Source organism: Hyperolius riggenbachi, chromosome 1 (assembly GCF_040937935.1).
Source record: "Hyperolius riggenbachi isolate aHypRig1 chromosome 1, aHypRig1.pri, whole genome shotgun sequence".
In the NCBI taxonomy this organism is placed as follows: Eukaryota; Metazoa; Chordata; class Amphibia; order Anura; family Hyperoliidae; genus Hyperolius; species Hyperolius riggenbachi.
Window position 1 is genome coordinate 165,811,982 of NC_090646.1, and position 26,647 is coordinate 165,838,628.

General features: G+C 47.3%; 1 protein-coding gene across 1 annotated transcript in view; it reads left to right on the forward strand.

The window, feature by feature from the left end:
• Window positions 1-26,647, forward strand: part of LOC137563181 (probable ATP-dependent RNA helicase DDX60) — a 231,692-nt gene that overhangs the window by 141,083 nt on the left and 63,962 nt on the right. The window contains exons 24-26 of the mRNA XM_068275363.1: window positions 2,087-2,211; window positions 8,102-8,245; window positions 18,834-18,960. Of these exons, the coding sequence (XP_068131464.1) occupies window positions 2,087-2,211; window positions 8,102-8,245; window positions 18,834-18,960 (396 nt within the window). The remainder of the gene's footprint in view (window positions 1-2,086; window positions 2,212-8,101; window positions 8,246-18,833; window positions 18,961-26,647) is intronic.

A 26,647-nucleotide genomic window follows, 5' to 3' on the forward strand; every position in this document is an offset into this window, starting at 1 on the left:
CGCCGTTAGATGTGTATTACGCGGCTTCAGAAGCTCTGGCGTCTGGCTTCCGGTATGCGGGGAGACGTTACTTCCTCTGTGCATCTCACCCTCTAGCACTTCCTTGCTTTCCACCATGCGATACGCTTGTTCCTCAGCAGAACTTGTATTCCACGTAGTCTGCGGGTGGGAGAAAGTGCAGAATTATCTGGGTAAAAATGGGGCGCCCCTCAAAGACAACAGATAGTAGATCAGATCGACATGTTTCGAAGAACGATCAGTCTTCTCCCTCAGGATCTCTGACCGATCGTTCTTCGAAACATGTATGAGGCTGACATAGGAAAGGAGCACATGATCATATAAAATACACTAGGGAACAGAGCCGGATTAAGACCACACAGGGCTGCAAGTAGAGCAACAAATTTAGGGCCCCCCTCAGTCACCCTGTTGAAAGGATGTCCCCCCAGTACAGGTGGCCGGATGTCCCCCTACTATCGGTAGTAGCCAGATGTCCCCCCAGAATAGATAGCAAGACAACCCCCCAATAAAGGTAGCCAGATGCTCCCCCAGTATAGGTAGCCAGGTGACAGCCCCCACTATAGGTAGCCAGATGACCCCCTAGTATGTATAGCCAGTTGTCACTCCCCAGTATAGATAGCCAGATGTCCCCCCACCCAGGCAGCATGTTATTTCCACAGTATAGGTAGCCAGCTACCCCCTCAGTATGGATAGCCAGAACGCCCCCCCCCCCCCCAGTAGAGGTAACCAGATCCAAATTTCTCACAGCCAGTGTCTCACAGGTGGGTCACATGATAAGAGACCCTAGCTAAAGGGGCCCATACACTGGTCGATTTGAGCGATCAAATCAATGCACGATCGAACGATTTGCAGACGCTTTTGATCGATTTCATCTGTCAGGATGGAAAATCTAGGTTGATCTGCTGCTGGCAGCAGATCGTTGGCCCATAGAGTTGCATTGGATCTAATGGTGCGGTAATGCTTTTAGATCGAATTTCTGTAGATTTCCAATAGATTTAATTCTGAAATCTATTAGAAATCTGTTCCTACTTTGTGGCACACATCAGATAGATTCCTGTTAGATTCGATATGACTGGCATCTGACAGAAATCTATCTGATGGTCGAATCTGCTGCAAATCTATCAGTGTATGGCCATCTTACGAATACATCTTTTTTGCTGCCAGGTAATGCCACAACTTGTCAAACTAACAAGATTCACATCTGAGCATGGCTGTGGCCACGATCAGGTATAACTCGGGTGATAAAACTAAGGCAAATTAGCTCAGCAATGACAGGAATCAATTGTAAACATCGCAAACAGAACTCTAGACTGGGAGCACACTTGTCTGTTTTCTGCCCTGGAAAACTGAGAAGCAATGTAAATTAATGGAGGGCTAGTGCACACTGTTAAGTGTTTTACCTATCCAGAAAAAAACCTGACTGCAGTGAAGCAAAGTGTGGATTTTCTATATGAATTAAAGTAGCTTCTGTGAAAAAAATGCCTGTGTTTTCCCACATACAGACACACATAGTAAAAAATGCATGCAGAAAAGTGCACACAGAAAACTGACAGACAAGTGTGCTACCAGCCAAAGGCATTTTAGCAGAGCAGTTTGTAAATGATGATGCTGTTATGGAAGAAAAGTTAACTACAGATGTACCTGTATCCTTCCTATCTAGCAAGCAGATTCTCCTGTTTGAATGCTGCATTGAACTGGACAGAGATCAAACAGTTAACATTAGTCTTTCCAGCATCCAGCCTGTGTATGACAGCTTTACAAGTTTACACTTTAGTGTCTTGTCTATGTTACAGAGAGCATTCATGCAGACTTTGTTTTTAACCGACCATAAAGAGTTTCATGAACAGGGGCAATAAATCTTTACTGGGGCTGGCGGGGCCCCTGACCTTTCACTAGATCAAAGCAACTGCCTCTGTTGCCTGGTGGATAATCCGGCTCTGCTAGGGAAGGGGGGGCCCTGATATCCCTCTCGCTTCAGTTGTCCTTTAAGCCCCTCTATTACTGGATTAAGAGTACCGTAGAACTTTTTCTATGAGATTAATCAGACTTCATAACTTATTTATTTCAGGCTTCCAGGGTGCTCAAAAGTTTCAAATGCCCACCATCCCATAAACCACTGGACTGTGAAAAACTTTTCCCACAACTTGTTGAGCAACTAAGGATCCTTAACAAGTTGCCAGCTCTGTTTTTTACGTACGTATGTATGGTAGACTCATTGTAATGTTATGAGCTGTGGAATAGAAAATATCTGTGACAAAATCTTCTTGAACATTCTATGGGCCATGTAGAATTTGAAAAAAAAATGACTTGTCCATCCCTTTGGCTAAACCTTAAAGCAACACTGATGTAAGTAAAAAAATAGACACTCACGTATGGAGAGGGAAGACTCTGTGATACTATAGAGCCGTCCTGGTCCTTGTCACAGTATGTCCCTTTGTTCCATCTCTGTTCCCTGTTCAAGTTTCACACCTCCAGGAGTCCTCCGAAGGCTTCAGAAGCACTTGTGTCCTGTAGTGCTTCTGAAAACAGGTGCATCCGTACTGCGCAAGCACAAGCTCGTAGAGGCAAGGACTTCTGAAGCCTGCACAAGGGGCCCGATTCACTATCCCGTGATAACTCAGTTATCACGTGTTACAGCTCTGCACATACTAATGTCCATGCTAAGTAGTTTATGCCGTCCGCGTGATAAGTTTTAGCATGTGAACATTGTTACGCGTCGCGCGCTTAGTGTGGTATGCCATCGAAATCAATGGCATTTCGTCCACTAAGTAGGTAGAGTTTGGTAATGAAATTATGAAAGGTGCTTACATTAACATGTGCGGTACTGTAACGTGGCTCACACAAAGTGTTACGCGCGTCGCATAATGAAATATATGCAGTAATAATTCAAGATATACATTCCGCTCGTGTGATCTGCAGTGACTTCGAGTGCTAAGTATCATTATCACGGCAAGTCACTGCAGATCACGATTCTTTATGCACGAAGCGTTTGGGCTCAAACCTTTACGCGCATGTTGGCACATGCAAAGCGGCTTTTTACTGCCGCGCTAAGTGTTAGCACGGCTTTGTGAATCGAGCCCAAGGAGTCCCGAAGAGGAATTTGACCTGCAGGTTGAATAAATTCAGTGGGACACAGCAGGGCATGGAGAGAGGACTGTAAAATCTTTATGGGATCCAGAGAGTTCCCTTTCCATAGGTGAGTATGTAACTATGTTTTGTTTATTTTTTTTAGTTTCAAACTATGTTTTGTTTATTTTTTTTTACTGGCTTCAGAATTGCATTAACACACAATGGGGTTGATTCATTAAACCATGCTAATGTATAGCACAGCCGTGTTATGCATTTAGCTGCGGTTGTAACGCGCATTAATGCGGCACAACACGCATTAAAAATACATATCACACGGTATAACGCCACTACACGCGTCGGGGATACACATCGCGCTTTATAACTGCACAGTGCATTGCGCTGTACGCGCAAAAAGAAATAACACGCGTGAGCAAAAATGAAGACACGCAAAATAATGAACGCACGCGAAAACGATATCGTTTGCGCATGCAAATTTGCGATCGCACGCGAAAATGCACGCAAAAACGGCTGTGATATGAGTTATCACAGTTTAGGGAATCAAGCCCACGGTGAGAGCAATACTCATCACTTTACTTGCTTCCACTCACCCTCCAGGGACAATAGATCTGCACAGATACAGCCCAAGCTACTCCTGTCTCCAGCTGGCATGACCTCTTCTTCTGCCTTGGAGGTGGCAGTAGTGGCACCCTGCTTTCCCAATCCATTGGCTGAGCCATTTTGAATATCCGCACCATGCAGCATGAGCCTCTTGAAGTGCTGTTGTGGGGGCAAAATGGAGGCCTGGCTGAAGTGAGCAGCGTTGGTGCCATAGCAACAGACGCCATCACTGTATTAACCTCCTTAGCGGTAACCCCGTGTGTGACACGGGGTAAGCCGCCGGAGGGTGCCGCTCAGGCCCTGCTGGGCCGATTTACATAATTTTTTTTTTGCTGGACGCAGCTAGCACTTTGCTAGCTGCGCCAGCACACTGATCGCCGCCGGCCCGCGCCCGATCGCCGCTATCCGTTGCGGCGCGCGCCCCCCCAGACCCCGTGCACTGCCTGGCCAATCAGTGCCAGGCAGCACCGAGGGGTGGATCGGGACTCCCAATGATGTCCCGACATCGCTGATGTCGGTGACGTCATCCCGCCCCGTCGCCATGGCGACGGGGGAAGCCCTCCAGGAAATCCTGTTCTTTGAACGGGCTCGCTACATGATTTAAAAAAAAAAAAAAACTGCTGCGCTGCCCCCTGGCTGAATTTTTCATACCGCCAGGGGGGTTAAGGGATAGCGCCGCCGGTTTACTGGCACTCTGGGACAGTTTCATCACACCTGCTGGCTCTGGCGCCTATGGCACGAGCCATACCTGCACCCCTGTAAATACGCCACTACTTCTTACTCAACCCCCTCCCCCCCCCCCCCCCCAAAAAAAATTCATCTAATGAAGAAGTCCAAAACAAAAATCTCTGGGAAATAGCCAAAGTCTGTGCTGACTCCACTAGGTGCTGCAATGAACATGATCGATACTGAAGACTGCTGTGCAATCTCAGGGCCTGCTGCCTCAGCACCAAGGTGGCTTTGGAGCAGCTGTATTTGTGGCTGTATTTAAACAAATTGAGTACCTGTGGCCAGGAATGGATCCCAGTAGACTGGAAAAGTACTGACAAATTGTCCCAATAAGTGGCTAAAAATTACTGTCGACATCTACTAGAGTCTTAAAAGCATACATCAGTAGATTTGGTTACAGCTGCCAATAAACTAACCAGATGTACTTACTATTTATCCACGTAGTAAATAAAATAATGTGATAAAAATATCTTGCTAAAGTATTAGTTGGGAAACAGCAATCAGATATTCAAATACTAAGGGCCTGTACACACTGAAAATTGCAAGTGCAATCGCAAACCCAGTGTGATGGGATTGCATTTTTTTTATAAAATTTTTACCTGAAATTTTTGTGCACTTGCGATTGCAATTTTGCTGAGGCTATCTTTTCCTGGTTTCATGATTGTTTACTTAAAAAACACTATAAATATCGCGTTTTTTTAAATGCATCGCTTAAAAATAGAGATAGCTCAAACTTCAGGTTTTGGGTTCGCAAACCGCAAACGCGAACTTCCGCTAAAGTCCGCGAACCGGCGAACTTGGCAAACCATAATAGACTTCAAGTCAGCTGACTCAGCACTGAAAAAGTTCCTGTCTACTGGGGATCCACCCCTATAATGCAAAAATGGGATACACGCCAAAAGTCCAGGGGAAAATTACGGATTTGACGCACAGCAGGGTTATAATCCCTAAAGGGCAGAAATCACATTGCATTCCTAAATTGGAGGCATAAAGTGCTTGAAAACATCTTGCGTGTGTATACATGGATTAGCAGGTAGTGTAAGTAGTGTACTGCTTCACAGTGACAGACCAACCTAACTGTGTAACGCACCGCAAACAGCTGTTTGTGTAGTGATGGCCGTGCAGGACTGGTGCGCACGATGGTGAGAGTGCAGGCGATGGAGGTCGGGCTGAGATAGCTCAATGACAGAGCAACAGTGACTGTTCAGCTGATCAAATTTGGTCTGTCCACAATGAAGCAACAACCTTATTATCTTGAATGTGCCCCCAAACACACTCATATAGGTCATTGCTTCATTGTGATACGCAAGCCCCTTCACCTCGCCAAGGTAATGATCACGAAGGGGAATTGACACATGTACATGCCTTTTGTTTTGTTGTTGCAGCCGCAGTGCAGCCAGAAAAATTAGGCAAGTTTGTAAACGCATCAGAAAAATTATTATTCTTTTTGTTAGCGGCCACTGCTAGCAGTGGTCTTAAAAATTCAGGAATCCACCTGGAGTCCTGGACCCTGTTGGTGGTGGCGGAGAAGGCAGTCAAGCGGCCTGCAGGCAGAGATGCCGTGTGGGGACTGACTTAGTCTGCGGGCAGGCAGTCACACGGCCGGCAGGCAGAGATGCTGTGTGGGGACTGACTCTTGAGCAGGCAGTCACACGGCGTGCAGGCAGAGATGCTGTGTGTGGGGAATGACTTAGTCTTTCAGGCAGGCAGTAGCCCTCCAGGATTCTGCGCTGAAGGTCCTTTCTGACAGGACGCTTGAGGCAGGGCAAGCCAGAAGTTGGATGGCAAATTGTGACAGCTCTGGCCACAGGTCAAGCGTGCGCACCCAGTAGTCCAGGGGTTCATCGCTGCTCAGAGTGTCTATATCCGCACTTAAGGCCAGGTAGTCGGCCACCTGCCGGTCAAGGCGTTGGTGGAGGGTGGATCTGGAAGGGCTAAGCCGAGGCATTAGACTAAAGGATGTTCGCATGTCTGACATCACCATGTGTGCAGTCACACAGATGCAGTGAAAGGTATGCACTGACTGGACTAATACAGTGTGCAGTCATACAGATGAAGTGATAGGTATGCACTGACTGGACTGATGCAGCGTGCAGTCACAGAGATGCAGTGAAAGGTATGCACTGACTGGTATAATACAATGTGCAGTCACAGATGCAGTGAAAGGTATGCACTAACTGGTATAATACAATGTGCACTCACAGATGCAGTGAAAGGTATGCACTGACTGGACTAATACAGTGTGCAGTCACACAGATGCAGTGAAAGGTATACTGACTGGTATAATACAGTGTGCAGTCACAGAGATGTAGTGAAAGGTATGCACTGACTGGTATGATACAGTGTGCTGGGCCTGGCACAGTATAGCAAGGGCCAGCTGCGACAGACAGGGCTATATATGCAGTGTCAGTGGCACACACACACACACACACACACACACACACACACACACACACACACACACACACACACACACACACACACACACACACACACACACACACACACACACACACACAAACACATCTCATGAACATTAGCTCTCAAAAGAGCTTTTTTGGGGTGCTTTTCAGCAACAGATATCAGAGAGGAGTAAGCTAACAAGAGCTAACTAACGCTTTCCCTATCTCTCCAGCAACCTCACCCTTCTCTCACTATAGCAGCAGCAGACAGAGTGAGAAGATGGCCGACGCTGCTGCCTTTTATAAGGGGGGGGGGGGGGGGCGGAGGTCCAGGAGGGAGTGCAGCCTGATTGGCTGAAAAGTGTCTGCTGACTGTGAGGGTCAAAGTTTAGCCCAATGAGGTGGTATAGGGGGCGGGTCGAACTCGCTATGTGTTCGCAGTTCGACGCAAACGTGATCAGCTGATATTCGTGCGAACAAGTTCGCCGGCGAACCGTTCGGGCCATCTCTACTTCAAAAGTGCAACAGTCACTGTGATTGTGTTTTTCTAAAAATGCATCGCACCAGTTTGTACAGATCATCATGATTTTCTGATTTTTCAAAAGACCTTGCAATTAAAAAACCGCATGCGATTTTAAAAACACAGTGCAAACCCAGCCATTGTGTACAGGCCATTACCAGCAATGAAGAAAACTGTTTACAAAATGGTATTGTATGTCTGGATATAAAAGGGTGAATTCATAATTAACATGTATACAGATACTCAAAAGAAGGCATATTTGAAAATTTCTATTTTCCAATTCTGCAGAAATCCCGATTTCCACCAATGTCAATTTCCGATTTCCATTTTTTCAGATTTTTCCATTTTTTAGATTTCCCAATTTCTTGATTTCACTTTTTTCTGATCTCCAATTTTCCAATTTAAGAGGAGTATTTTAGTTGTCATTTTTTGCGTCAGTGAATGTAGAAAATGACGAAAAAAACAGGAAATTGCAAAATTGGAATCTTGTGATTGGTCTAAAATTACCACGGTAATCCAATTTTTGCAGAAAAATTCTGCATTCTCTGATTGGTCCAATGCTTCTGAGTTCTGTGATTGGGCTAAAATTACTGAGTTGCGGTAAATCAGATTTTTGCAGAATTCTGATTTCAATTTCCGATTTACAAATTATGATCAGGAATGCTGATTTTCAATCTAAAATGCGGAAATTTCAATTCAAAATCCGAAAGGGCATCCATACTCAAAAATCTTTGCTCTGTTCCAGGTTTAACATAAAATTAGTTGAAAGCTTGGCGAAGAACCTCGGGAAAAGCATGAATAAGAACTGGGAAAGATCACAAACTAAACAGATTGTTAAAGAAATGCAGAAACTACAGATTAAAGAAAAGCGACTTGAAAAAACTGCCAAGTAAGTAGAAATAAATGCGCTGCCTCACAGATTTCCTTAAATGACAGATATGGGGCTTGATTCACAAAAGAGTGCTAACACTTAGCACGCCCGTGCAAAGCTGCTTTGCACGTGATATCATGCACGTAAAGCTTTAAACGAATTACTTCGCGTGAAGTCATTAGGTTACGCGCGTAAAGTTTTGTGTGCAAACCAGCTTAGCAGGGGCGTGCTAAGCATACACTTTAATAATAGGTTAGCATGCGAAGCGCCGTAGTTAACATGTGCAAAGCGACCTTATCGCGCGTACGGCGTAACGCTGTACGTGCATAAAAGTTAACGCATGAGCATGAACGTTTGCACATGCAAAGCTTTTAGGCGTGATAATTCATTTATCACTGTTTTGTGAATCAAGCCCTTTGTCTCAATGTTTAAATTTGCTGATTCCTGGAGATACGAACTTTGGTAAGATCAGTTTCGTTCCATATATTTTGTAGAGGCAAAGTGAAGCTATATATTTATCATCATCGTCACTGCAAAAGTGCCTGTACCCATTCCCATGACTAAAGTAGATGCCTGTAAATACTTTAGAGGTGTAAACACTGTCACTGAACAATCAAGGACTCTTTCAGTTATAAATCTAATGTCAAATGCTGAGAATACACGGTAAGATTCTGAGCCATTTAGATGGCTCGATAGATAATTTCCGACACGTCCGATCTCCCGCCCGATCGTTTCCGCGCTCGATTATGCATGGGGGACAATGGTAAAATATAAGAAAAACGAGCGGAAGATAAGAGAATCGCCCGCAGAATCGAGCGGCAAAAACAATCGGGCGCAGAATCGAGCGCCTGTATCTGATCGTGTATTCCCAGCATTAAACAGGGCTGGGCAAAGATTCTGTGGACCGCAGGCTGCATTCCTGAAATAGCTCCTCTCCTCTCTCCTTCCGCCCTCCCTCTCTGCAGAGTCCCGAGCAGGCAGTAAAGGGGGAACTTAAAATTCACCTGATCGCCGATTCCCGTGTCGCGCCTCCATGGCAACAAGGCATCAAATGACAACGCCGCGGAAATGTCCTCGTTTTCCGTGGAAATCGGCTTACAGCACTAGTATTTCTGCTTTCCGCATTCCGATGCAAAAATGCGATTTCCGATTGGAAATGCGGAAATTGCATTTCCCACGGAATCCGAATGAGCATCTCTAGCAGTCAGCGTATAATACTCTGGCACATCCCAATGTTGTGTCATGTGACGCCCTTTTGCCATGGAGAGCGAGTTTTTAAGTTCCCCCTTACCGCCCGCTCATGCCTCTGCAGGGAGGGAGGGGGGGAAGGAGAGGAATCTGGCTGCCTGTCGGCGGGTCAGAGTAACAGCGCACGTGGGCGGGATATGGATGCAGGTTCCTCTTAGTTTGTTCTTGTTATGGATGTAACTGCTATCTTGTAGTGCTAAGTAATCCTGTGATTTGGTGCTTTATCAATAAAAGACAAAAAAAATATATCAGTATATTGATATACCATCCTCAATCAACAGTGGCCAAGAAAATGGGTGTGGTCGAGGTTTGGCCCTTTGGTTCTATTCTCTCAGTGAAAACCCAGTCTGATATACTGCTGTGTTCCATAAATATATGAAAAGCTGTAACGATATGTGTCAGCAAGTAACAGAGTTCTGATTATTAGGTGATCTGCAGTATCACCTATAATGCAGATCTATACCTGATTATATGGTGGTCTGCAGAATCACCAATAATACAAGTATACCAGACATCTAATGTGATAGCAAGTATAGTGCTTGGTGCAACAGTAGTACTGATAGGTTTAGCTATACCTCACCAGAGGAGCTGGTGAGCACTAACAGTACAGAGCCCCTCACCAGAGACAAGGGCCCTCTGGTGAGAGTAGAGTGGTCAGACTAATCGAGTTGGCAACAGACAGACAGATACAGTACAAAATCAGAAGGCAAAGGCAAGAAGGTTTTAACAGGCAGAGTCGGCAGCAAGATCAGATGGGCAGAAATACAGAATCACTGAGCGGAAGAGTAGTCAGAACGAGCTAGAGTCATACACAGATAATATACAGTATATCAATTATAATTATAGCTATCAACAATTCCTATCTCTGTGTGAAATCCCCGGTTTCCTCACGGATCAAAGCACACCGGATCTATCTAAGGTCTGAGCGCTAACACGAAGTATTCGCAACAGCAGGCAAGTTGCGAGTGATTCGGCAAGGCTTAAGAAGCAGAGGAGACCCCTCCGGCATGCCCACTCCCATCAACCAATGAGGAGCGGCAAACGTCTCCTCTGACATCAGCCGACCGGCCGGTCAGTTGACGCGCCTCCTCCCCGCATGAAGGACCTTTCTGTACGCGCGCGCAAGCAACAATGCGACCCTATGTGCTGCTGACAAACCCATCCTCGGCGTGCTAGACGCCCGAAGCACGGATAGATCACTAGGCAGGGAGATGGAGGCAGCTGCGGTGGTATCGCTGTTCACCGCAGCTGTCTCTTCCACGTTTGTTAAAGTAACCCCCCCCCCCCCCCCCTCGAGGCGTGTACTCCGAACACGTCCTGCCTGGTTTCTCAGGATGCAACTCATGAAACTTTTTCCTAAGTTCCTCAGCATGCTAGCGATAAGTCAGCACCCAAGACCTCTCCTCAGGCCCATACCCCTTCCAATGCACAAGGTACTGTACCGAGTTACGCACCCAACGGGAATCCAAAATTTGCTCAATGTCATACTCAGGTTCACCATCAATCACCACGGAGGGGGGGGGGGGAGAGGAATCCACATGCATAGCCGGTTTCAACAGAGACACATGGAGTGACCTTACACCTCTCATAATGGATGGCAGTGAAATGGCATAAGTGACCTCTTTGATCTTTTTAGAAACAGGGTATGGGCCTATAAATCTGGGGCCCAATTTTGCTGATGGCTGTTTCAGGGCCGGATGCCGGGTTGAAACCCACACCATGTCTCCTGGTACAAATTCCCATTCCACTGACCGCTTTTTATCTGCCTGCTTCTTCTGGGTCTGAAAAGCCTTTTCCAAATTCCTTTTAACCATAATCCAAATCTCTTTTAATGCTCCCTGCCAATCCTCCAGAGCAGGAAAAGGAGAAGAAACCACTGACAACGGGGACAATTTGGGAGATCTCCCCGTTACCACCTGAAAGGGAGAAAAGCCTGAGGAAGAACTTTTCAAGTTGTTATGCGCGAATTCTGCGAATGGCAAGAATTTCGCCCATTCCAATTGCGCATCAGCCACATAGCATCTAAGGAACTGCTCTAATGACTGGTTAACCCTTTCAGTTTTCCCATTGGTTTGTTTGTGGTAGCCGGAGGAAAATGACAGGTCTATCCCCAGGTGATGACAAAAGGCTCTCCAGAATCTGGACACGAACTGAACTCCCCTATCTGACACTACATTCTTCGGGATGCCATGCAACCGGAAAATGTGCTGAATGAAGAGATCCGCCAGTTCTTGGGCAGAGGGGAATCCGTCCAGAGGAATGAAATGAGCCATCTTGCTGAACCTGTCGACTACCACCCAGATGACCGTCTTACCCTCGGACCTGGGGAGTTCCCCCACAAAGTCCATGGACAAATGGGTCCATGGTTCCTTAGGCACTGGCAATGATTGCAGAGTGCCCACAGGAGCCTGACGGGACGGTTTGTTCCTGGCACAAATGGAACAATCCTTCAAAAATTCCTTACAATCTAGAGCTAAAGATGGCCACCAGACACATCTGGAAAGTAGATCCTGTGCCCGCGCAGCCTCGGGGTGCCCTGCATTCTTATGTGCATGAAATAACTGCAAGATCTGCAGGTGAAAGGGAAGTGGTACAAATAGAACCCCCTCAGGTTTCCCCTTGGGAACATCTTGTTGATAGGGGCCTAGAGTGGTGGACCAATCTTCCCAAGTCTCAGTAGCAGCCAAGACCACCTTCTCTGAAAGAATGCTCTCAGGGGTTGGTGACTAAACGGTCTCAGGCTCAAAACATCTAGACAGGGCATCTGCTTTAAAATTTTTACTACCTGGCTTGTAGGTAATGACAAACCTGAATCTCGAGAAAAATAGGGACCAGCGAGCCTGCCAGGGACTAAGTCTCTTAGCCCCTTCGATGTATTCCAAATTCTTATGGTCCGTATAGACCGTGATCACATATTCTGCCCCCTCGAGCCAATGATGCCATTCCTCAAATGCGAGTTTAATGGCCAGAAGCTCCCTGTTTCCGATATCGTAATTTCTCTCAGCGGGGGACAACTTACGTGAGAAAAATGCACAGGGGTGCAACCTGCCTTGATAACCAGAATGTTGTCACAGTACAGCCCCAACCCCAATCTCTAATGCATCCACCTCCACAATAAAGGGATGAGTGACATCCACATGCCGCAAGATAGGAGCGGAACAAAACAGCTTCTTTAATGATGAAAAAGCAGAGTGTGCTTCTGCTGACCAGTTATAAGTATCCGCCCCTTTCTTGGTGAGCTTAGTGAGGGGTGACACTACAGAAGAGAATCCTTTAATAAATCTTCTATAATAGTTGGCGAAGCCTAGGAATCTCTGGAGTGCCTTCAACCCCACGGGTTGTGGCCACTCCAGAACGGCAGAGACTTTTCCTGGATCCATGGAAAGCATGGAGGTAGAAATGATATACCCCAAAAATGAGCAGAGGCGCTGCGCTATTCATGCACACTTCTAAGTTGCTCCTTTTGTTGTATTTTGCCTGAGGAAGCGGGCTTGAGACCCGCGAAACGCGTTGCAATTGTTTTAGTTTGGAGTACGGAATAAATGTTTGAATACACTTACCATAGTGGTTGTGCTTTGAACATTGGGGAGGTAAGTCCACCCTTACCCCCTTGTTTTATTGTTTTTAAACACGGTTCCTTTTTATTCTGTTGGCGCCTCTGTTACTATCATACATTGTTATCCACCTGGTGGATGGGTGTGTACACCCCCTCTTTTTTCCTACTACAGAGAGCGACTTCTTAACCTGAGTGGGGACAGGTCTAATATCCCCATATGTGCTAATAGTGGTTGCCTGGTCCGGCAACCCGTGTTTGTGAGTATATCTCCTTATCATTTATTACACCACTAGATACCACAATAATACACGATTGGGGGCTCCCGTCTCTATTTTTTTGTCTCCTTACATATTTTTTTGTCTCCTTACATACCCCAAAAATGGAACTTCAGACACCTCAAAGAGACATTTTTCTAGCTTTGCATACAGGGAATGCTGCCTAAGTTTTTTCAAAATAAACTTTACATGTTCCCTGTGTACTGTCAGGTTAGATGAGAAGATCAGTATATCATCCAAATATACCAGAACGAACCTCCCCAGGACTTCTCTGAACACCTCATTGATCAACTCCTGGAAGACAGCAGGAGCGTTACACAACCCGAAGGGCATGACAAGGTACTCGTAGTGCCCGTCGGGTGTGTTAAACGCCGTCTTCCATTCATCACCCTCCCTTATGCGTACCAGGTTGTATGCTCCTCTTAGATCGAGTTTAGAGAAGATACTTGCATTAGTCAGCTGAGAGAATAAATCGTCAATTAGAGGGAGTGGGTAACGATTTTTTACGGTAATCTTGGTCAATCCCCGATAATCAATACAAGGTCGTAGCCCACCATCCTTTTTCTGGACAAAAAAGAACCCTGCTCCGGCCGGAGACTTTTGCTTAATGTAATCCTGCATAGCAAGTTTTTCAGGACTAGAAAGGTTATACAAATGACCTCTGGGGGCATACAACCTGGCCTTAACTCAATGGGGCAGTCAAAACTTCGGTGTGGGGGAAGTTTGTCTGCTGACTTGGGACAGAACACATCCGCAAATTCTGCATACTGCCTAGGCACCCCCTCCACCTGAACCTTGGTGGGGCAAAGTTATAAATCATTAAATAATGTGTATGAAATCGGCAATTTTTAAAAACGTTAATCTTCCCTGTTTAAAAAGTGAAATTTATAATAATGTTTTATAAAACATTAATAAGAATTTTACTAACGCTATACCTAACCCTACTCTCACACAGAACCCTCCCTGTACCTATCCCTAACCCCTAGACCCCCCTGTTGGTGCCTAAACCTAAGACCCCCCTGTTGGTGCCTAAACCTAAGACCCCCCTGGTGGTGCCTAAACCTAAGACCCCCCTGTTGGTGCCTAAACCTAAGACCCCCCTGTTGGTGCCTAAACCTAAGACCCCCCCTGTTGGTGCCTGAACCTAAGAACCCCCAGTGATAAGCATTAATAAAGTTTTTAAAAAAATATGGTGCGGTTTTTCGTTTAAAAATGTTAAAAAAAAAAAATTGTACGGTTTTTCGTTTAAAAGTAATGTTTTAAAACATATTGTACTGTTTTTTGTTTAAAAATAATGTTTAAAAAATTATAAATCATTAAATAATGGGTAATCATGAGAAGCAGTTATAAAACATTAAAAGTCTCCGGGTGCCGCTTTTAAAACGTTATTTTTCTCCGGCGCCCTTTTTTCCTGTTGGGCGCCCATTAAACGATATTTATTATGGGAGTGAATGGCGGCGCCCTTTTTGTCCACCTGCCTCATGCGCCCAAATTTCCTGCTTCCCTGAGAAAGGGCCTGTTTACACTGCAGGGGGGAATCATCCACTGCTGTCACTAAAATCTGTCTGTCTAATGGGATTAGGGGAATCCCTAATTTCTTAACAAAATCATAGTCGATAAAATTGGCTGCAGAGCCCGAGTCCACAAATGCCTAAGGTGGACAAAACTTGCCCTTCCCAGTTGATAGAACAGGGGAGGAGCAAGCGATTATCTGTTAGAGGTAATACTGGCTCGCCTAGTACCTCTAACTACACCTAGGCGGCAGCGTTTTCCTGACTTCTTAGGGCAGTTCTGTACTAAATTACCCTTTTGTGCACAGTATAAGCAGAGTCTCTCTGACCATCTTCGGTTCTCCTCTACCTCTGATAATTTAGAATGTGCGATTTGCATCGGTTCATCCAGAGGAGGAGAAGGTGACGGAGAGACGTTAGGAACAGACCTCACAGAGTATCTCCCACGAGTCTGCCTTTGATAACGAATGCGGCGATCAATCTTTACCGCCAATGCAATCGCTTCATCAACAGTCTTAGGCTCTGGATGAGATAGCATCACATCAGAGACCGGGTCAGATAACCCCGTTAAAAAACAATCTAATTAAGCATATAAAAGGGAGATACCGAGAGCCCGATATGGTGTAGTATGTATTGGAAACAAGGAGGAATAGTGATAGTAAGTGATATACTCACAAACATGGGTTACCACTCAGGCAACCACTGTGTACGCAGGTGGGGAGATTAAACCTGTCCCCACTCAGGAATAAGATGTCGCTCTCTGAAGAAGGAAAGGAGGGTGTACCGAGGGTGGAAATCTTGACAAATAGATGTACAGAGGCGCCAAAAGGATAAAAATATGCTAAAAAGTTTAAAATATTCGGGTGGCGGTGGTGGGCCGTCCACTCCTAAATAGACACGATGCTGTTGTTTGAATTTAAGACAATTTATTCACATACTCCCAGAACAATGTCGCAACGCGTTTCACGGGTACAATCCCGCTTCATCAGGCATTAAACAAACGGAATATCACAGCTATTGGTCCAGTATACGCTTGGCACCTCTGTGCACAGAGGTGCCAAGTGTATACTGGACCAATAGCTGTGATACTTTATATAATAATACTTTATATAAGACAATAAATTGTCTTAAATTCAAACAACAGCATCGTGTCTATTTGGGAGTGGACGGCCCACCACCGCCACCCGAATATTTTAAACTTTTTAGCATACTTTTATCCTTTTGGCGCCTCTGTACATCTATTAATCTAATAAAGCAAACTGTCCCCATCTAGCCAACACAGCCCACCTTCTAAATTCTGCAGCATAATTTTCCACCATGTTACGTCCCTGGCTGAGGGACTTTAGCTTCCTTTCAGCAGTGACTGCGATATCGGGATCATCGTATATGATAGCCATGGTCTTAAAAAACTCCTGAACTGAAGATAATGCCTCATGATCACTAGGAAGACTGTGTACGCCCATGTCTGTGAATCCCCTGATAATAGGGTTTTAATGAAGGTTACCCTCTGACTCTCTGTCCCTGATGAAATAGGTCTCATCTCAAAGTAAGAAAGGCAGCGATTTCTGAAATTCTGAAAATCAGATTTGTGCCCTGAAAACTTTTCAGGGAGAGACATTTTAAGCTCTATAACTGAAGGGGACTGCACTAGTGCGGTTGCAGGCTGGAGGGTCCACACAACTCCAGACAGCTGGGTGATCCGAGTCTGTTGGGTATTGACCAGCACGGTTAAATTGTTCACCGCTGTGGTCAAGGTCCCAACATTTTGACATAGACATTTTGGTCTGCTGTTCTGTAACGATATGTGTCAGCAAGTAACAGAGTTCTGATTATTAGGTGATCTGCAGTATCACCTATAATACAGATATATACCTGATTATATGGTGATCTGCAGAATCACCAATAATACAAGTATACCAGACAGCTAACGTGATAGCAAGTATAGTGCTTGGTGCAACAGTAGTACTGATAGGTTTAGCTATACCTCACCAGAGGAGCTGGTGGGCACTAACAGTACAGAGCCCCTCACCAGAGACAAGGGCCCTCTGGTGAGAGTAGAGTGGTCAGACTAATCGAGTTGGCAACAGACAGACAGATACAGTACAAAATCAGAAGGCAAAGGCAAGAAGGTTTTAACAGGCAGAGTCGGCAGCAAGATCAGATGGGCAGAAATACAGAATCACTGAGCGGAAGAATAGTCAGAACGAGCTAGAGTCATACACAAACAATCTACAGTATATCAATTATAATTATAGCTATCAACAATTCCTATCTCTGTGTGAAATCCCCGGTTTCCTCACGGATCAAAGCACACCGGATCTATCTAATGTCTGAGCGCTAACACGAAGTATTCGCAACAGCAGACAAGTTGCGAGTGATTCGGCAAGGCTTAAGAAGCAGAGGAGACCCCTCCGGCACGCCCACTCCCATCAACCAATGAGGAGCGGCGAACGTCTCCTCTGACGTCAGCTGACCGGCCGGTCAGCTGACGCGCCTCTTCCCCGCATGAAGGTCCTTTCTGTGCGTGACAATGCGACCCTATGTGCTGCTGACAAACCCGTCCTCGGCGTGCTAGACGCCCGAGGCATGGATAGATCGCTAGGCAGGGAGATGGAGGCAGCTGCGGTGGTATCGCTGTTCACTGCAGCTGTCTCTTCCACGTTTGTTACAAAAGCTCTCAACAATACTCACTCAGATTTTACCTCCAACCAGCGGACACAAAAATCTGTGACATTATTTATTTATTATTTATTTATTGTATTTATAAAGCACCAACATATTACGCAGCGCTGGACATTAGTTTAGGTTACAGACAATATTTAGGAGTGACATACAGCAATATGACAATACAGGAAAACAAGAAAAATCAGATCACACAGCACAGTATGAGTACAAGGTAATGCTTAGTCAGTCACTGGATGGAAGCATGGAGATTAGGCAAGTTGGGTTCACTAAAATGAATTCCACTTTGTATCATAAGAGACTGAGAATGGATGAAACTGCTGATCCTACACACGAAACAAACATTCCCAATCTGGTACAGTGCTGTTGCATAAATACGTTTCAAAAAGAAAATCTGAAAAAGTAATGTGGTGCCATTTCCTATATCTCACCTTATTCCAGGCAAACCTGTGTGAATTACGTACAGCCTGGACATGTAATTTTTTTAGTATACCAATGGGGATATTTTTGCACAGTATAACCTTCAGTTATGTTTAATTTTTTCTCATTGGAAAAGTAAAAAGACTGATTTTCTTTCCTTTAAACAATTGCTTCAGGACTGTGCTGTACAGTACTTGCCCTGGTCCTCTCCTATGATATAAAGTAGATATCCAGTGTACCTCCAGAGTACAGAGCATATTTTGATTATTATACTTACCACAAAATTGTACATTAAGTAAACTAGGATGAAAAAAATTAGTGCATCTGTCCTGGGGCATAACTACTAACCTTGGAGTTATCCTGCTAAAATTGGCTGCAAATCTCTGCCTATGCATGCATCTAAAAGGAGCACCTGGTAATATGTAAGCAAGGAAATGCCAATAGTACAATAATGTTAATTTTACTGGTATTGTACTATCCCCTGCTGTAACCAAATTCTCACTCTTCTATGTCTAACACTAACCTGAGTCCCCTCCACCTACTCCTAACAATAAACTTCTCCCAAATGTACACCTAAAACTAATTCCCCTTACCTAATTCGAGTGGCTGTAAAGCCACAACTTACCAGAGCGGCTGTAAAGCCACAATTTACGGGAGCTGTAAGGCTGCTCAAATCAGCTAGCTAGGATTTGGCTACAGTGGTGCACTCTTGCATCCGCATACTTACCTGCCGCTGCCATAGTTGCTAATTGCATTGCTGCCTATGGCAGTGCCCAAATTACCAGGTGCAGCGTGCACCTATTTAACATGTTCTGCTCCCTTTGTGTGACCTCCAGCATGCTTACCTGCTTCTCTTTTTCTTTCTTCCTCTGAATTTTTTTTTTAAATCTGTATTTTTCTTCCAACATTAACAGACCTTCAAGAAAAGATGAATCCTTTGTCAAAGAGGCCAATGTCCAGAGTTTAAAACACAGACTTGAAAATATGTATGCAGTACCACCTGAGTATACCTATGCTTGCAATGGGGCAGTGGACAAGGAGGTGAGATGAAGGCTTCATAATTATACTCTTAACAGCACTATACTGAGCTTTTCAGAATAAAGACCATTGTCAAAGGATACCTTCAGTGAAAAATATTATCAGTTCTTTGACATGATGTATGCCTGTAATGACCATCTAAAACAGGGGTAGGGAACCTTTTTGGCTGAGAGAGCCATAAACACGACATATTTTAAAATGTAATTCCGTGAGAGCCATACAATAACTAAATACAAGGAAATGTGTGCATTTTATGCAAAACCAACAGTTTAAAGTGCAATAAGTGTCTGAATTCTTTTTAATAACGTTGTTATGCTGTTGCTAACGGTTAGCAACTGCATAACAACATTATTAAAAAGAATTCAGAGACTTATTGTTTACCTAATGCAGCAATGTTTCACCAGAAATTAATCGTAAAGTGGGCAGCATTTTACCAGAAATTAATTGTAAAGTGGGCAGCACTTTACCAGAAATTAATCATAAAGTGGGCAGCATTTCACCATAAAATAATCGTAAAGTGGGCAGCATTTCGCCATAAAATAATCATAAAGTGGGGAGCATTTCACCATAAAATAATCGTAAAGTGGGCAGCAGTGACCAGAAAATAATCGCAATGTGGGCAGCATTCACCAGAAAATAATGGGAGCGGCAGGTTAGGGTGTGGAGAGGTAGGTCAAGGTGCTGGGTGGGCAGGTGATATTGCTTGTTTGAGGGGGGGATGGTGAGGTGCTGGGTAGGTAGGTAATATTTCTTGCTGGGGGGGGTAGTGAGGTGCTGGGTTGGCAGTGTGCGGGGTGGGTAGGTGATATTGCTTGGTGGGTGGTGGGGGGTAAACAGGTGAGGTGCTGGGTGGGTAGGTGATATTGCTTGGTGGGTGGATGGGGGAAACCGCTGAAGTGCTGGGTGGGTAGGTGATATTGCTTGGAGGGTGGGTGGGGGAAACAGCTGAGGTGCTGTGTTGGTAGGTGATATTGCATGGTGGGTGGGTGGGGGAAAACAGGTGAAGTGCTGGGTAGGTAGGTGATATTGCTTGGAGGGTGGGTGGGGGGAAACAGGTGAAGTGCTGGGTGGGTAGGTGATATTACTTGGAGGGTGGGTGGGGGAAACAGGTGAGGTGCTGGACAGGCAGCTGATATTGCTTGGTGGGTGGGGGGAAACAGGTGAGGTGCTGGGTGGGTAGATGATATTGCTTGGTGGGTGGTGGGGTGGAAACAGGTGAGGTGCTGGGTGGGTAGGTGATATTGCTTGGTGGGTAGATGGGGGAAACAGGTGAGGTGCTGGATAGGCAGCTGATATTGCTTGGTGGGTGGATGGGGGAAACAGCTGAGGTGCTGGGTTGGTAGGTGATATTGCATGGTGGGTGGTGGTGGGGGAAACAGGTGAGGTGCTGGGTGGGTAGGCGATATTGCTTGGTGGGTGGTGGGGGAAACAGGTGAGGTGCTGGACAGGCAGCTGATATTGCTTGGTGGGTGGAAACAGGTGAGGTGCTGGGTGGGTAGGTGATATTGCTTGGTGGGTGGTGGGGGGAAACAGGTGAGGTGCTGGGTGGGTAGGTGATATTGCTTGGTGGGTGGTGGGGGGGAAACAGGTGAGGTGCTGGGTGGGTAGGTGATATTGCTTGGTGGGTGATGGGGGGGAAACAGGTGAGGTTCTGGGTGGGTAGGTGATATTGCTTGGTGGGTGGTGGTGGGGAAACAGGTGAGGTGCTGGGTAGGTAGGTAATATTGCTTGGTGGGTGGTGGGGGGAAACAGGTGAGGTTCTGGGTGGGTAGGTGATATTGCTTGGTGGGTGGTGGTGGGGAAACATGTGAGGTGCTGGACAGGCAGCTAATAGCGCTTGGTGGGTGGCTGGGTGGGGGGAAACAGGTGAGGCGCTGGGTGGCAGGCTTAATAATGCTAACACTCACCAGCTTCTAGTCAGCTTCACCGGAGTTCCACAGCGCGGGCTCGGCTGACAATCACTGGCCACAACTCACTCCGGCCTCCAGTCCCTGCATGCCATGTCACCATGGGGGCGGAGCTACAGTACGCTGGCCGCAGCGGGTGGAGGAGGCGGCGCTCAGCACGCATGTGAGGGAAGGCGGGAGGTGGATATGTAAATGAAGCCCGGGGGGCAGGAGGAGGCGGCGGCGCACACTGAATTTAAAAGTAAACAAAGTCTCTCTGGCCGCTCCGTCACACGTGTTTTAGCGAGCCAGAGAGCCATATGCGGAGTTCAAAAGAGCCATATATGGCTCGCGAGCCATAGGTTCCCGACCCCTGATCTAAAACATGCTTAGGAGCTAAGCTAACTTTATTCTAATTTAGATTGTTTTATTATGATGTCTCCTATCAGGGGCACAGCTAAGGTTTTAGTGGCTCCAAGCAGCCCACAATTTGCCCCCCCCCCCCCAAAAAAAAACAATTTAAAAATGGGCGTGGTCATGACAAGAGTGGAGCCAACTGTGATCACGTCAATATGGACCATTCTCTGAAGAATGCCATGATGAAGCAAGGCAGTTCTGATGGCAAAAAAAGGTCATACTCAGTACTAGCAATACCTAATAAATTGACTAGCGAAATATGGGTAGTCCCTGGTTAACAACTGAGATAGGGACTGTAAGTCCGTACTTAACCTGAATCTGTTCTCTTTTGTCCCCCTCTGTGTCACCTCTGTTCCCCCTGTGCCTCTTTTGTCCTCCTCTGTGTCCCCCTTTGTCACCTCTTGATCCCCTCTGTGTCACTTCTTGTCCCCCTGAGTCAGTGTTACGTCTCACCGTAGCCAAGTATAGGTGCCCCCAGTATGGTCAGCCTGATATAGGTGTCCCCAGTATAGATAGCCAGGTATAGGTGCCCACAGTATAGGTTAGCCAGGTATAGGCCGCCTGTAGAAACGTTGCCGTGCTGTAATATCCTGATCCATCGCCGACTCTTGCTACTCTGTCCTGTTGCTGGCTTCATGTCCTACCACCATGGTGACTTACAGTCGACACCTCTGACATCATGAGAGGTGACCGGCATTGGCAACCAGGGTGACAGGATGCAAAGCCGGAGAGAGCAGTGAGAGCCGCTGCTGGATCGAGGCATGCAAGTTAAGCTAGACTTTTTCCTAAAGTCAGCAGCTCCATTCAGCAGAAAAAGTCGCCCTGTGTAATGTAACTATGGTCGCTGCAATTTCAATCGCGAAAATAGCGAAAACTAAAAGGCATAGGGTGGCGGTTAATATATCATTGGAAAGAGGAGAAAGAGAGCTTTAAAATGATATGGATCTTTCCATAGTTTTTGCACTGCTCGGAGTCCCTTTAAGTTATTCCAGAAAATGATGTCAAGTATATAGGCAATAAGATAATTAGCTTTGGTTAGCCAATTATCCTAACTGGAGGAAACATGTGAATGTTTGTTGAGGTCTACCATCAAATATACTGCACCTTTTAATTGAAAAATTAAAAGAAATCAATCAAGACCTCAAAAAAATAACATGATGGGCACACAAATCTGTTTCATCCTTAGGAACGAGAATGCACACTAAGGGGTCGATTCACTACTTGGTGCTAACCTAGTTTCACATTTCACGCCTAGAGGGTTTGGGCATGCTAACTAGGGTGCTAACCAGTTAGCACGACCACAGATTACGCGATCTGGTGTGCCCTGAAAACCTCGAGCCTCGACTTTAACATCGCACCCTTCGCGCGGTAACAGCTTCACGTGAAATGTATCCATCAGTGCCCTGTAAACGAAAACCGCGCATAGGATGCACCCAATGCGACGTTTAGTGTGCACCCTATGTGCCGTTTTCGTTTACAGGGCACTGATGGATACATTTCACGTGAAGCTGCTACCGCGCGAAGGGTGCGACGTTAAAGTCGCACCGCGCAAGGTTTTCAGGGCACACCAGACCGCGTGATCTGTTACTTTACATACGTAAACTTAGTTTACACGTGCTGTAGGGCTCTTCACAAGCGTGCTAAGACTTAGCACTGCTTTGTGAATCAAGCCCCAGGTGTATTTAAAGGTGCTCATAGCTGAAAAAGTAAAAATATTGTATACATACCTGGGGCTTCCTCCAGCCCCATCCGCTCCCATGCCGCCGTCCTCCACTGCCCCCAGTAGTGATGCTCAAATACCCCTTTTCAAAATTCGAGTTAGGTCGAATTCGAATAGTAAATTATTCGAGGTCAGTCGAATATTCGAGTCGAATAATTTTTACTATTCGATTCGACCTCGGACTTCGAGCTCACTATTCGAGTCGGTATTCGAGCTCACTATTCGAGCTGACTATTCGAATTGGCCTTAAATAGCTTCCAACACTTGTTTTGAGGGTGAATGATGCAAGAAACATCTTTTTTTCCAAGTAACAACAGCAAGTGATTATGTGGGGATGTTCCTTTAAAAAAAAAAATGTGGAAAGAGAAGTTGTGTCCTTAATTTTGTTCAGTAGTGTCACTGTACAACCTCCTCCTCCTCCTCCTCCTCCTCCTCCTCCTCCTCCTCCTCCTCCTCCTCCTCCTCCTCCTCCTCCTCCTCCTCCTCCTCCTCCTCCTCCTCCTCCTCCTCCTCCTCCTCCTCCTCCTCCTCCTCCTCCTCCTCCTCCTCCTCCTCCTCCTCCTCCTCCTCCTCCTCCTCCTCCTCCTCCTCCTCCTCCTCCTCCTCCTCCTCCTCCTCCTCCTCCTCCTCCTCCTCCTCCTCCTCCTCCTCCTCCTCCTCCTCCTCCTCCTCCTCCTCCTCCTCCTCCTCCTCCTCCTCCTCCTCCTCCTCCTCCTCCTCCTCCTCCTCCTCCTCCTCCTCCTCCTCCTCCTCCTCCTCCTCCTCCTCCTCCTCCTCCTCCTCCTCCTCCTCCTCCTCCTCCTCCTCCTCCTCCTCCTCCTCCTCCTCCTCCTCCTCCTCCTCCTCCTCCTCCTCCTCCTCCTCCTCCTCCTCCTCCTCCTCCTCCTCCTCCTCCTCCTCCTCCTCCTCCTCCTCCTCCTCCTCCTCCTCCTCCTCCTCCTCCTCCTCCTCCTCCTCCTCCTCCTCCTCCTCCTCCTCCTCCTCCTCCTCCTCCTCCTCCTCCTCCTCCTCCTCCTCCTCCTCCTCCTCCTCCTCCTCCTCCTCCTCCTCCTCCTCCTCCTCCTCCTCCTCCTCCTCCTCCTCCTCCTCCTCCTCCTCCTCCTCCTCCTCCTCCTCCTCCTCCTCCTCCTCCTCCTCCTCCTCCTCCTCCTCCTCCTCCTCCTTTTCTCTTTTCAATTTTTTTTTTAAAGAAACGCAGCTATTTTTGAGCGTAACAAATAGCTGGTGGGCGCACGCATGTTGGAAGCGCCATTGTATGTGCTCCCTGGCAGTGGAAACACAAAGACAGCAGGAGGTAAATTCAGCAGCAGGAGGAGGAGGATGAGTGTGTGGCAGCAGGCAGTCAATGAGGCAGGCAGCTCGCCGTGACATAATAGCCCTGGTACCTAGCGGTGATACCAGGGCTGTAAATAAACACAACAGGAGGTCCCAGACAGCGGTCGTGCAGCCCACATTGTGTCCAATACACAACTGGGACAACACAGTTTTCAACCCGGGCACCTCAGAAAAATTAAACCTTTTTTTTTTTTTTTTAATGGTTTGTTTGGTTTTGGTTTTGCAACCAATATAGCTATTGTTTGACGTAATAGCTGGTGGCAGAGTGGCAGCAGAAGAAGGTAATTCTGTGTACCCTGGCAGTGGGAAACACAGACAGACAGCAGCAGCAGGAGGAGGAATGGAGGAGTAGGCGAGCAGCTATTGTTTGACGTAATAGCTGGTGGCAGAGTGGCAGCAGAAGAAGGTAAATCTGTGTACCCTGGCAGTGGGAAACACAGACAGACAGCAGCAGCAGCAGCAGGAGGAGGTATGGAGGAGCAGTGTGAGTGTGGCAGCAGGTAGGCAGCGTGACATAATAGCCCTGGTACCTAGCGGTGATACCAGGGCTGTAAATAAACACAACAGGAGGTCCCAGACAGCGGTCGTGCAGCCCACATTGTGTCCAATACACAACTGGGACAACACAGTTTTCAACCCGGGCACCTCAGAAAAATTAAACCTTTTTTTTTTTTAATGGTTTGTTTGGTTTTGGTTTTGCAACCAATATAGCTATTGTTTGACGTAATAGCTGGTGGCAGAGTGGCAGCAGAAGAAGGTAATTCTGTGTACCCTGGCAGTGGGAAACACAGACAGACAGCAGAAGGGCAGTACACAGCAGCCCACTGTAGGTGTAAAATGTGTGGCTGCAGGCGACGTAATAGTCAAAGTGAACCAGGCTGGCTTAGTGAGCAGGAGCCAGGAGGTGGTAAAGGGTGGTAAGGCACATTAACGATGGTTCCGGCAGCCAGTTCATGTCCCCCTCTCGCCGACAACAGGGGCCAGGAACTCGCCTTCCACCCACGCCTGGTTCATCTTGAGAAACGTCAGTCTGTCCACAGACTTGTGAGACAGACGTGAGCGTTTCTCGGTGACCACGCCACCAGCTGCACTGAAGCAGCGCTCGGACAGCACGCTGGAAGGGGGGCAGGACAGCACTTCCAGGGCGTACTGCGCCAGCTCGCTCCAGATCTCCATGCGCTTGACCCAATACTCCATGGGATCAACAGGGGCATCGCTGTCAAGCCCGCTGTACGACCCCATGTAGTCAGCCACCATGCGGGTCAGGCGCTGGCTGTGACCGGAGGAGGATGCTGCTGCATGCATCTCCTCTCTAGTCACTGCTGCCGGAGCCTCTACAGTCCTGTAGAGCTCGTGGCTGAGAGACAGCAGGTCTGTGGGGCGCTTGCTGCTGCTGGATGCAGGCACCTGCTGCTGCCTCTGTGCTGGCTGCTGGACAGTGGGGGTGGAAGGCTGGGGGAAGGCTTCCTCCAAGCGCTCAACAAGGGCCTGCTGCAAGCTCCTTATTTGTTGCGCTGGGTCTCCTCCTGCAGGCGGCAGAAACTGGCTCAACTTCCCCTTGAGGCGTGGGTCCAACATCATGCTGATCCAGATGTCCTCCCTCTGCTTCATCTGGATCACCCTGGGGTCCCTGCGCAGGCACGTCAGCATGTGCGCTGCCATTGGGAAGAGGCGGGCCACATCTGCTGGCACATCGACGTCAGTGCTGTCCTCATCCTCCTCCTCTGCCGCCTCATCCTCTCTCCACCCCCGCACCAACTCAGCTGCGCTGTGCTGATCCCCCTCATCAGCAGCCAGGTCAGGGACCTCCACCAAGTCCTCCTCCTCCTCCCCCTCAGAGGTGGACTGCGCAGCTGGTTGCCGCTCCTGCTGGTCCAAGGCTGCCGCTCCCTGTTCCAGCAAAGCATCGAGGGCCCTGTTCAGCAGAGAAACCAGGGGCACCCACTCGCAGACCATAGCATGGTCCCTGCTCACCATGTTTGTGGCCTGCAGGAAGGGAGCCAGCACAAAGCACACCTGCTGCATGTGCCTCCAGTCATCATCGGGGACGATGGACGGGATGTTGCTGGTCTTGTCCCTTCTCTGAGCGGCGGAAACAGTGGCCAGGGCAAGGTACTGGTTGACAGCGTGCTTCTGTTCAACCAGACGCTCCAACATCGCCAGGGTGGAGTTCCAGCGAGTCGGATCGTCAAGGATCAGCGGATGGCGTGGCAGATCCAGCTCCTTTTGCACGTCTTCCAGGCTCGCACAGGCTGCAGCCGAGCGCCGGAAGTGACGCACAACATTCCTTGCCGTTTCCAGCAGTTCGCCCATCCCCTGGTAGGTGCGCAGG